The sequence below is a fragment of the Drosophila subpulchrella genome, chromosome X (assembly GCF_014743375.2).
Source record: "Drosophila subpulchrella strain 33 F10 #4 breed RU33 chromosome X, RU_Dsub_v1.1 Primary Assembly, whole genome shotgun sequence".
Taxonomy (NCBI): Eukaryota; Metazoa; Arthropoda; class Insecta; order Diptera; family Drosophilidae; genus Drosophila; species Drosophila subpulchrella.
Window position 1 is genome coordinate 23,897,592 of NC_050613.1, and position 12,282 is coordinate 23,909,873.

The 12,282-nt window shown below is 42.7% G+C and overlaps 2 protein-coding genes across 3 annotated transcripts in view; one reads left to right on the plus strand and one right to left on the minus strand.

Moving 5' to 3' along the window:
* Positions 1-27: 27 nt before the first annotated feature.
* LOC119556285 (RRP12-like protein) lies at positions 28-5,422 on the minus strand. Its single transcript, XM_037868338.1, has 10 exons — positions 5,196-5,422; positions 4,588-5,132; positions 3,336-4,240; positions 2,393-3,274; positions 2,202-2,336; positions 1,703-2,135; positions 1,382-1,644; positions 1,127-1,317; positions 518-1,058; positions 28-434 (listed from the first exon to the last, which is right to left on the minus strand). The coding sequence occupies exons 1-10, from the start codon at positions 5,335-5,337 to the stop codon at positions 332-334; spliced, it is 4,140 nt and encodes a 1,379-aa protein (XP_037724266.1). The 5' UTR covers positions 5,338-5,422; the 3' UTR covers positions 28-331.
* Positions 5,423-5,700: 278 nt separating this feature from the next.
* Positions 5,701-12,282, plus strand: part of LOC119558200 (putative uncharacterized protein DDB_G0282129) — a 43,487-nt gene continuing 36,905 nt past the window's right edge. For both annotated transcript variants that reach the window (XM_037871489.1, XM_037871491.1), the window contains exon 1: positions 5,701-6,502. In XM_037871489.1, the coding sequence (XP_037727417.1) occupies positions 6,370-6,502 (133 nt within the window). In that variant the 5' untranslated portion in view covers positions 5,701-6,369. The remainder of the gene's footprint in view (positions 6,503-12,282) is intronic.

Here is a 12,282-nt window from a genome sequence, read left to right on the forward strand (position 1 = left end):
GTATACTCAAATTTTGACGAATTGTTATTTTCCGCTCTATTAATTTGCTTTAAAACTTCTTTATTTATAGTCCGCAGAGCTCAACAATGAAAAAAACAAACTGTTTTCATCTAATACATGACTAATCTGTTTTCTTTAGTTTATCTCCGGCATTTACAACGTCTCCGCCTGCATACATATTTAATAATATTCATATATTTAAGCAAGGTAGCAAGGTAACGCAGGGGAAATAATCATCAACGTCTTAGATTGCTTATCAGCCGTCCGCACTATCCCGGTGTTAATATTATATCTCTATAGCTTTATGATCCAGTTAGTTGGTTGCTCCACTCTATTTGTATTTCTTGGACACCCGGCCACCGCCGCCTCCTCCGGTTTCAGCGCCAGCTCCTCGCAGCACACTCTTGAATTTCCGCGAGTTCATTGAACGTTTTCTGTGGGGGGAAAGGGCGAAAGAGATGGACAATTAGACAGAGATCGGTATAGAAAGATCTGGGAAATATAATAGATTACACACCTCTTGTTCAGGTTGTTCCTTGTGAGTGGTATATACGCATATGGATCCAGTTGTCCGCGCTTCTTCATATCGCCCTTGGCCTTTTTGCTGCTGTACTCATTGCCCGCTGGCCGCCCGGTGGATTTGCCTGACTTCACGGACATGGCATCCGAGTTACCAGCGGCCAGCTGACGATGGATGCCCTTGCCACCGGCGGTATAGCGACTGCTGGCCGTTGTCTTGCCGGATTTCATGCTCATCGCATCGCCGCCCTTGCGTGTCCGCTTGGCAGCCGTCGACTGCTGCTGCTGCAGTTCCTCCTCGTCGCTGGAATCGTCCTCCATGCCGCGCTTGGCCTTTGGCTCCTTAACGGCAGTGCCATCGGCCATCGATGCATCCGAATCCGAGTCCGAACCGGACTCATCGTTTCCTCCCTGGCCGCGCAAAGCCTTGTCGCTGATGATCAGGCGTCCATCGTCGGCAGTCTTGAAGCCTCCATTCGGCAGCTGGGGTTTCGCCTTCAGGCTCTTGGCCGTGGCTGCCGTTTGACCAGAACCACTAGCTAAGATGGGACAACATACTTAGTACTCATATCCATTACTACTTGATTTTAGTTTCCCCCCAACTTACTCAGCACATTGCCAATGGACTTGAGATCGGCCAAATCGACAATCTCATCGGGATCCTCGCGAATGTACGTGCTCTTCTGCTGCTTGGATTTTTTGTTACGCTTGCTAGCACTGGTTGCTGCTCCGCCCTCCTCCTCGGCGTCCATATCCTCGGGCAGATCCGAGTCGGAATCAGCCAGAATATCATCAATGCTGCGGGAAAACAATAGTTGTGAATGCATCTGGATAATACCCATGGACAGGCGTCACCACTTACGTATAGCTCTTCTGCTCCAGACCGCCGACGAGCTCCTCATCGGAGCTATCCGCCTGGGCCTCCTCGCTCTGCTTCTTGCGCGTATCCCTGCGCATCTGCTTGCGGATCTTCTTGAGCCGCCGGTGGGTCACTTCATCATCGCCGGGCACGAAGCGGGCCAGCTCTTCGGTGCTGAAGCGCTTGCACAGCTTCTTTAGGAAGTAACCGATCTGGATGCGGCAGTAGCGCTTCGTGTCCTTGGTCATGGCAGACAAGGAGCGCATCTAAAAGTGATCAACCAATTAATCAGCTGCATGGATTATGAACCTAAGGATTGCTTACAATCGTCTCCAGGTGGTTGGCCACCAGTGGTATGGGCATCACTTTGATAAACGTAATCAGAAAGGCTACGGCTGCCTCCGATTGATTGCGGGACTTCTGGACGAGGAAAACGGAGACCTGCTGCAGGACAAACTCTAGCGTGGCCACCGTCAAGTGTTGACCCTGCTGCTGGAGCACAGCTCTGAAGGCCAGAATCGTATTCGTCACCAGCGATTCGTCGCCGGTGAATCCGGCCGTCAGGATGTCAACAAAGTCGTTGATCTTGCCCGCATCTTGGTAGAGTTGCGTAATCGACTTGATTAGCTGCTCGGCCACCTGTTCCTTGCGCGTGGAGAACTCCTTGTAGTTCAGCACAGCCTCGGGAATGGCCTTCATCACCAGTTGGTCGTTATACGCCAGATTGCTGCGGCACTCCATTAGGGATTTCAGGCAGCTGCGGGCGGGAATAGGAATACATTAGCTGCTGTCTTACTTGTGCTCTTCGTACACTTGAACTTACTACAATCGCGATGCCTGGCAAACGCTGCAGCTGGTGGTGAAGGCTTCCAGAAGGATTTGCTGCAGGGCAATGCTGTTCTTGCGGGTGAACTTCTGGCACGACGCCTTCTCCGAGGTCACCAGTTCCCGAAGGAGTCTGTAAGACAAACAAAATAAGCTTTGGTTTAGACTTTCACCAATTAATACACTTACTCGTAGGTCTTCCTCTGTTGCTTCTTTAGTTTCTGCTCATCCTTGGCCACCAATTTGGACTTATCGTTCCTCAGAATGGGAGCCATGTACTTCTCGAAGTAAGCTTCGATTCCCTTGCATTTTTGCACACGCACAATGGCAGCATTTATATCAAACAGAGCGTCGTATTCAAAACTGGCCACGGCACTGGCTGCCAATTGCCCTTGAGCGTTTTCGAAGAGCTGCAGTTGAACGTCAGCGGGCGCCCGTGAGATATACAAACGGATGACATCCAGGACACGCTTCCGCTGATCGGCCTCGTAGGTGCCATTCGGTTTCTGTGTGTAAATGTTAAACAGGCGAGGCAAAAAGTTCTTGGCATACAGGCCAATTGCCTGATGGCATTCCGCGCTCTGACTGTCGTCGAGCAGCTCCATCAGACCATCGTAAATGGGAGCCCTGAACTCTGGATTCTTTTCCAGAGCGGCACCCAAGGTGGGGGCCAGCTGCCGCAAGTATTCCGGATCCCTTGGCTGGCGACAGAAGCCAGGGAACAAGCCCCACAGCTGGCAGCACAACAGCTCATAGATGTGAGACGAAGACTTGTTCTTGGCCTCGGTGAACTCCTTCCACTTCTGCTGGCAGTCCATGGCCAGTGGCACGATCTTCTCCTTGAAAAATTGCAGGCTGGCCCCATTGGCTCCCTCGCGGAGAAGGGGCAGCAGCCAGGAACGCTCCAGCTGCATGCCGCCCTTGCCATCGGACAGGGGTATCGCTGTGAGGATCAGTTCGGGTCCCAGAGCCTTGATGGCACTGATCAGCGTGTGCTCGATCTGAAGACGATGTCCACTCTGGGCGTCGTACCGCTTGGAGATTGTCAGCAGGGAGGGAGTGAGTTCCGAACTGAAACCAGTTAAGTTAATTAAATTTTGGTATTTATATGTAATAGATTTGATGGCCTTACCCAAATTGCTTGCCACAGGCCTCAAAGACAATGGAAAAGATGAGGATCACGTATTTGGAGATCTCCCCAAAGGGAGCATTCAGCACCTTGTGAAGTGAGGCGATTATCTTGGCCACACTCGGCCGGTTTCGCTGGGCATCTTCCTCCGTGGCACATGCCCGAGCCACACAGTCCTGCATCAGCTCCTTGATGCAATTCGAGACACCCACAACCAGCTCCGTTCGGTCCGAGAGCCACAGATCCGTGGTGCACACGTCGATCAGGCGGGGCAGGGCCTGCATGCAAAGATCCAGCTGCAGGGTGGCCAAGTGTTGATGGCCCTCCTTGAGGACCGTCACCCAGGCGAGCGTCTGCCGGACATCGCTGCGATCCGGTCGATATTCGTGGATAGCGGCCAGTAGTTTCGCGCACAGCGAGGCATTCAAATTGGGGCTCCTCGTGAGGAAAAGGGCATGCAGCGCCTGGAAGCAGTTCGTCCTGACCAGCACATTGGCCGCCGTCATAATGGAGAGCAAGTGCTCGCAAACATTGCGTATGTCCTCCGTCCGGAAGCCAGATAGTGTGTCCTTCAGGAGCGCCAGCGTATGGAGCACAGTCGTCTGGGCATTGGCCAGTACCTCCGGTTTGAACTGGGCCAAACAGAACTTGGTCACCCGACTGCTGGCCGGATGGTTCTTCACCTTCTTCTCCGCTGCGTCCTCCTGATCCTCATCGGACTTGACCGCCGGCAGCATGAAGCTGCTGCCATGTATGATGGACACCACTGCATGCTGGGCAGCCTTGCGGATCTTCGGCTTGGAGTGAATACTGAACGCCAGAAGGGCATCGAAGTACTGGAACGTGGAGCTGTACGTCCATGTCGCATAATCCTGGGCACGCAGGAGCACAGACAAGCAGCCGATTACCTAATAATGGGAAAAAATGTTGAAATTATTCTATAAGAATTTAAAAAAAATTCCAAACAAAATACACTATTGAATCAGTAACATCTCTCATAAGATCATTTAAATAAAATATTTAAGTCAATTGGAGCTGAGCTATGAGATTAATGTGCGTATTTAGAAGTTACCAAATAAATAATAAGGCCTGTAATACATATGCTTCTATTACTTTTGATAAACTATTGTAATATTAATAACATAAAGAATTTAGATTGTGTATTCAGACTATTCTATTTCTAGAAGTAAATAGCCCTTCCATTTCCCTCATTACTTTCAACTGTCATGGGCAATCCCCTGAACTCTCCACTTACATATCGGATGACCGACTGGTTGGTGCCCTCCACGAATCTCTGGAGCAGTGTCTGCATGGTGGTGGCTGTCTGGGCGAAACGCTTCCGCAGAACCGGAGCCGGCACCGACTTGATGCCCATGGAGAGCAGGGCCACGCCGGCCACGATGTCCCGCTCCTCGGTGGCCGCCTCGATCTGCTCCATGAGCAGCAGGAAGTACTCTGTGGACGACTCGCCGCCGCCGTTCTCCCGGATGATTTCGGTGAGGGCACTCAGGATGGCCAGCATCTCCTTGTGAAGATCGGACGAGGCCCGGAAGCCGGTGAGCAATTTGCGGAAGCTGGTGTTGCTGCAGGTGCTGTAGTTAGAGGCGAAGGTCTGGAAGGTCTTAAAGGTGCCGGTGGGAGCAGTGCCCGATTCGGACATGCCATCATCCTCGTCGTCCAGCTTGAAACTCTTCAGACTGCCGGCCACATCGTTGACCGTTGTGGTTTCCGCATTGTAGGCCTGTCGCTGCTCATGCTTGTGCACCGCCTCCAGGGTGAGGCCAGTGGGCGTGGCAGCAGCTGGAAAGGGGTTTCGGATGTCAGGTGGCTCAACCAGGTGCCAGCTTGTCCGGCAAAACTCACCCAGACTCAAATTGGGCTGAAAGAAACGCGACTTGGCCTTCATGCGGTGCTTCATCTGCTCGGGATTGGAGGTGGCCGACTGACCCTTGCTCCATGTCTTCCCCTTGCCATGGCGCTTCAGCTTCGACCGGAATTTGCCCATGATCCACGCGAGAAATGCTCAAAAGAAATTACCACCCAAAACACGCAAATCGCAACACGTGCGAACCAGTGTACCCGCTATGCCGATTACAAATACAATCGGAACGGCGATCGACTAGTCGATAGGCGAATCGATATCGTTAAGTGCTGAATTTCTGTATAAGGTCTGATGGATTTTTTTGAAATTTAAAGTTTGCATTAGTAAGAATCAATAATTTGTTTCAGAGAAATAACAAAGAAGTCGAATTCTCTTGTTTATTTGTTTTTTCAGCCACGTTATACACCAAGAATGAATACTTAGCCGGGACACAAGCCCGTTATCGGCTTAATCGTTATCGTTTCGGGCCAGTCTGCCATCCCTGCGCAACAAGTTGAAAAATAGAAGAAGACAAATAGAAACAGCGTCCGCAAATAGTGCGCAAAATAGTGTTTTTTTTTGTTAACGTGCAACAGCGACATTGACTAACAAGTGGAGCGGTGAATGCAAGTGATAGTGCGAACAAAAACAATGCAAAACACTTGACCACGCAACGAAAACAATTGAGCGACATACCACACGCACACACTCACATGTGCAGGCACCCACTCGTGTAAGAGAGAGAAAGAGAAAAGGAGAGCGGGAGTGTGTGAGTGAGTGAGAGGCAAGAACTGTAACTGTAATATAATTGATAAAACAAAAAACGTCAGGAGCAGGAATCCAGTGTGTGGGAGGGAGAGAGGAGAACGACGACAGGACTGGGAGACAGCGACAGAGAGAGCTGAAAAGGAGGAGGAATTGTTGTTGCTAAAAATAGCAACAAATAGACAGTCAAAGAAGAAGGCGAATAAGAAGCAGAGCAGCAAGCAGAAGAAGAAGAAGAAGCGTTGACGCAGGCAAAAAGTCGCAGCCTTTTTGGCCACTTGGACTCTCAATTTGTCCCGTTAGCCAGCGCTATCGCTCTCTCGGCTTGGCCAACAACATAAACATCGATAATAACAATTAGAAGAAAATCAACAACAGCAACAGCAGCAACGATAACAACGGAGCAAAACTATGCTTTTGAAATTCACAAAAACCAGTGGCGCTGGACCCTCGTCCGTACCGCTGCTGCCCCCCAACCCCTCGCCGGGCTCCAGTTCGCCGTCCATGCAGGCAACAACAACAACGTACGCGGCCCGCGGAACAGGTTTGTAACCACTCTCTTTTACCCACCCCCCCTCACCACGTCCCTTGGTTCACCCTTCGAGCCTTTCTTGCTCTCATTTGTTTTGATTTTACCATTTTACCTTTAAGTACGCCTAATTAAAATACACCTTGCCCACCTTACACATTGTCAATCGAATTTCGATCACCATAGTTTGTCGACTTTGGTTGTTTACACTTTTGCATCTCAAGAAATCATTATATTTATAGATATAAGCCTATGAATTTGGAAACATGTAAAACATGAATTCTGGGTTAACTGGGATTATAATTAATTATTATAATTATGGGTTCATATGGTAATATCTTTGTTATTTAAATTCAGAATTTATACCAAATATTAAGGGCAACGTTTGCAGGAAATATTAAAAAAGTTAGAGAGATCTTTTGCCATTTATTTGACTTATACTATTTGGCACTTGAACAAAGAAACTTGGTATTTATTTAATTTTAAAATTAGGAATTTTAGGAATTTTAATACGCATTTCTTTCGGTTTTTTCGAGCCTGTGTTTGTTTACTTGCAAAAGAAAAATGGGTGGTGAACCTAAGTACATACACATGTACATGTGTAAGATAAGGTTTTCGCTATAAGAATTAATTTAAAAAATTAAAATAAACCACATAGCTGATAAAAAGCACTTTCAGTTAGCCAGACTTAACTTATTAATGACCATTTGCTGGTATCTTACCAACGTTTGAGATGGTTAATTTGGTTTTCTTGTCTGTGAGTCTTTCCAACTTTATGAGTGCTTTTGCCGTAAATAGAAGGCAAACAAAAATAGACCGCCCAAAGGTGTACACATATTTTGGATAAAAATATTGCCCCCAAGAAGTAATTCTTGATTGATTCCCACCCTTTGACGCCCACAGACCGCTCTCGATAATTCTACTTTCGATATCAGAAAAAGTTGACAAAAACAATAAATAATACAAAAAAAACAAAAACTATTTGGCCCCCACATACTTTGTGGCATTGAAAGCCACGCACGTGTACCCACACACATGCGGTTTTATGCTTACACGCACGCATACCGGCAATTATGTATGTTTACATGGGCGTAGTACAGGGAGCCCGCGATAAATGGAACATTTTTTCAAAATTAAAAAGAGGAAATTTGACTAACACTATAGTTCGAATGTTGATTTTCCTAAGATTTTCCACCTCTGAGTTTGCAAAACGTTCTAAAAGTTCTATAAATACTATGTAATATAATAAAACTAAAAACTCTTCTCATCTACTTTGACTACAAGTTTATATGCTAACAAATAAAAATAACATTTTTATTTTTCCCCCTAGTCAAAAGTTTTACTTTTCGACTAATCACTGTAACTTTACATGTGCGCGCATCATGATTAGACAACTTTTTTTGATACACCTTTAATTTCCATGTCGCTTAATAACCGTAACACAAGACTGTTAAAAACGGGTTTTCGCTCAGCTTAAGCTCCTAGGAAACGCCACGCGAATCCTTTTCAAGTTTTCCCCTCAGCTGTTTGCTCGGTATTCAATTTCCCCACCCACTTTTCCGGCTTTCCAGCACGCTGTCTCATTTCATTCCGCTCTCTTGAGCCATTTGTTTGCACCGCTTAATGCTCATATAATCAAATTGAATTGAATTGAATTGGATGTTTTTCCAACAAGGTCGCGGCTCCTTGGCAACCTGCTGGAAAACTCACTTAATGCGGTTTCCTTTTGGCGAGGGTGTGTCTGCTGTAGATGGGGGAAACCTCCTGGGCGCTGAACCCACACGAAAAGGGAAAATGTAGACAATAGAAACTGGTAGAAGAAAAAATTAACAACGAGTTGCACTTGTTGAGCGGCAAAACACACAAGTACAGTGGTCAGTGGCTAATCGAAAAAGTATTATACAGATCAATATATTTTTGCTTACACTCAACAGAAATTTTCTTAATCAGGGAACTCTAGAAAAAGGTATATTCAAGACTTTTATTGTAAAATATTTTATTAGTTAGATTTGTAAACGAAAAAAAAAGTGGCAAACATAGATAATATTATATATTTTAAATATTTTAAACAATATTTCCAGGCAACAGGTTTAGTTTTAGCTTTGCAATTAATCAAGCAGTTGATCTCTACTATGGATTGTTTTCTCCTTTGATGTTTAACTAAAATTATACCTTAAAAACCATATATTCAAAGGGGGGTCAAAACCTACTTTTAAATTAACCTGCGGATGAAAAACAGCAGGATGAATATTGAAATTGTAAATGAAAAAGTTTGTTATGCCAAAATAGGAAGCTCTGAAAAAGAAAACCAAAATACCAAACGGACTGTATTTCCACTTAGCCAATGACCACTGTACATACTGTGTATCCCAGCTGCCCATGATGCACTCTGTTTATTTTTGTCCAGCTGGGAAGCCCTAGGATGCTGCCTTGTAAATTAAGTGGACTTTGCCCATCCTTCGACTCATTTCCCCGCCATTTGTCTGTCGATTAATTGCATCGAAAGTCTCGTGACTTGACTTAGTCAGCAATTGTTTATTGGTTAATTTAATACAATTTTCTGCTCTCTAGATTAGTTAATGATCGCCGTCGTCGCTGTGCGGCTTTTTCAGCTTTTGTTGTTTTGTTCGTCTGGCTACAGGTTGTTTTTCGAATTTGTTTATTTTTTCACTTTAGTATGCAAAGCTCGGCCGCGACAACGACTTGAATAATTTCAACTTAGTTAATCAATTTAATTATGTATGAAAATCGTTTTATTTGTTATTGTTGTTGTCGTTTTTGTTGATGCGACACTATTATAGTTTGCTCGCATTCCGCTTTGGCTCCAAATTCGTCGTTTGTCTGGCTTTATATCGACGAAATACCTTATAAAATACCTCGTCAGAGACACAAAAGCTCTCTTCCCGCTCTTTTTCCCCCCAATTTTCCAGATTTTTTTGTTATAAACCTATATTTCTTCATTTTTCTCCATTTTCCCTTTAGGTCTCTTTGGCTTTCACCCAAAATTTTCAATGGCAATCACTTTTGGAGTTTATTTCCAGTTTGCCTCTTTTTTTACCTTTTATTTTTGGTGTCCGATACCTGAAAAGTTCAAGGGTTTTTCTATTTACTCAGTTGTTTGCAACTTATTAACTAACTTAATTTATCGCCAATACCAAATTTAGCAATTCAGGGAGAATGCTAAACTATTTGGTAAATATTTCTGTGTTTTAAAGTATTTGTGTAGTCTTAAATTATTATAACAATTTATTTATTTTAAATGTTCCAAAGTCTTCTATTATTTTATTTATTTAATAAAATAATCCCTAGAAATGGTGAAAGAAATATTTAAAAGGTTTTTCTAGTTACTCAGATGTTTCCAACAAATTTATCAATTCGGGGAGAATTTAAAATTATGTGATAAATATTTCTGTATATAAGAGTATTGTATGTAGTCTTAAATTAATGTAATAGATTATTAGCTTCAATTATTTTCTTTATTTACTTATTTTGTTTTACAGGTATAAGTCGAAAATAATGGGTAATAAAATATTTAAAGGGTAGCCCATAGTCGAAAAGCCTTTGCCTTTATTGACCATTTTTTTGCGAGCCCACCTCAATTATTTTGTTATTGCGACGCCAGCAGACACGCACATATATGCGAATATATGATTGGGAGAGGAGATATAAGATATAAGATACAAGATACATATGTGTGTAGGGGTGGGAGCAGGTGGAGCAAGTTCATCATTGTCCCGATGTCGATGCATCATTCAAATAAACTTTTCGTTCAAAACAAAATGATTAAATTTGTTGTTATTTTTTTTTTGGCTTCTTGGGAGCATCACGTTTTGTTGATTGATATTAATACAGAAATGGTTTGTTGAGTAAGCAAAGCAGGAAATAAGAAAAATGAATTGTTAGAACGGCATTCTTCTAGATTTTTTCGGTGAACGCAGGGAGACTTCAGATTTCAAAGACTTAAAGGGAAATTACAATTTGTTGTAAGGGATTTCCAAGAATCTTATAGATTGTTATTAAATTTTCAATACAATACTACATTAAAATTTAAAAAACGAAATATGACAATGGTATTTAATAGAAAAGGTAATTAAACTATATTTTTATAATTTCGCATCTCACCAACCTTTTACTTCTCCACCTGTATTTGGCAGGCTTGTTTTTTATGAATCCCCTTGAAATAAAAAACAAAACAATCCTTAACCAGCCAAGTGAAATATCGAAATAAAGATATTGTAATGTCAGTCGGCCGATAAGTCCGCTCCGAAATTTATATATGCCCCCATTAAATGAGTTTTTGCCATGTTTTTTGGGCTTTCTGTTTGCTTTTGTGTGTTGTGTTGCCTGGGGCTTTCATTAAAGCACGGCGACAAACAGGAGACAATAAAATGCAATCAGAGCGTTTATGGGGGCATAATTTTTGATCCAAAGCAAAATCGAAATCAGTGGGACCGTATTGCGGCCGGATATTGATTGAAATTGCCAGCAAGTGAGTCACTGCGAAGCGCTCAGGACTTTTTCTTCTCGAAATATCTGATCCACAACTACAAATCACAATTAATTCTGAGTTAATAAAGTAAATAACTGAGTGAGAAATATTAACGTCAATACTGATTGGCCCAATTTACAGAATGTATGCGATATGCCGTTTGAATTTGCATACTACATTTTTAATTACTCGCTGGGGAAGAGGGAAAATTTCCTTATTTTCATGTGGGGAATCACATCGAACATTAATCCAGTTTGGCCTTTCTATGCTTATAACGTTGAATACTCATGAGTAATGCTGTTTTCTGACATCTCTTCCTTAGAATAAATATAATTGCATTCTAGATTACAGATTAGTTGAATTATTTCATCCAATACTTATTATTCATAATATTTGTTTACACCATAAAAAAAACTAATCCTCTTTCTAAAAAGCTTATACCCCTTTCTAGAACAAAGTCTTCAATATACTCTTTCTTTCATTCATTCATACATTCGTGTGGATTGGATAACCAAGTATTTCATGATCATTCATCTAAAATTCTCCGCTCTATTGTTGTCATTTGGTATGGCATTAAATTCCATTACGTTGCTAGATTATTCCACTGCAACGAGCAGCTGAAAAACGCGAGCCAACAGTTGTCTAAGGTCAAAACGCAACGCTTTCGAAGCGTTTCTTGGAAAATTGATCTAGACCAGAAGCCGGCATCCCGTTGATTTCCATTTCCAACCCTTTCCCCCACAAGTAGCCAGTCTATTACAAAACTCAACTGGCTCTGAGGTTCACTTGAAAAAAAATGTAGGTACTACCTATTATATGACTGAATAACTTGTTACTAAAAGATAAATTACTAAAATTTTAATTTGCCAAATATTAAAGAAAAAAAAACAACTACCGGTTTCAAATCTCTGGAGATTTCACATTTCATATCTCTAAAGATTTACAAAATAAAAACTATAGTAAAGAACTTGAAGACTCATAATTTGAAAACCTTAGAGATTTCATATCTCTGGAGATTTGCATTATAAAAACTAGAGATTTCAAATATTATATCTCTTAAGATTTACAAAATAAAAACACTAGTAAGTTATATTTAAGTTTATAAGCATATCACTCAAAAAACAACTTGAAGACTTATAATTTGAAAACCTTAGAGATTTCATACCTCTGCAGATTTGCAATATGAAAACTAGAGATTTCAAATTTCATATCTCTTAAGATTTACAAAATGAAAACTCTAGTAAGTTAAATTTAAGTTTAAAAGCATGTTACCCGAAAAACAACTTGCGGTTTCAAATCTTTAAGG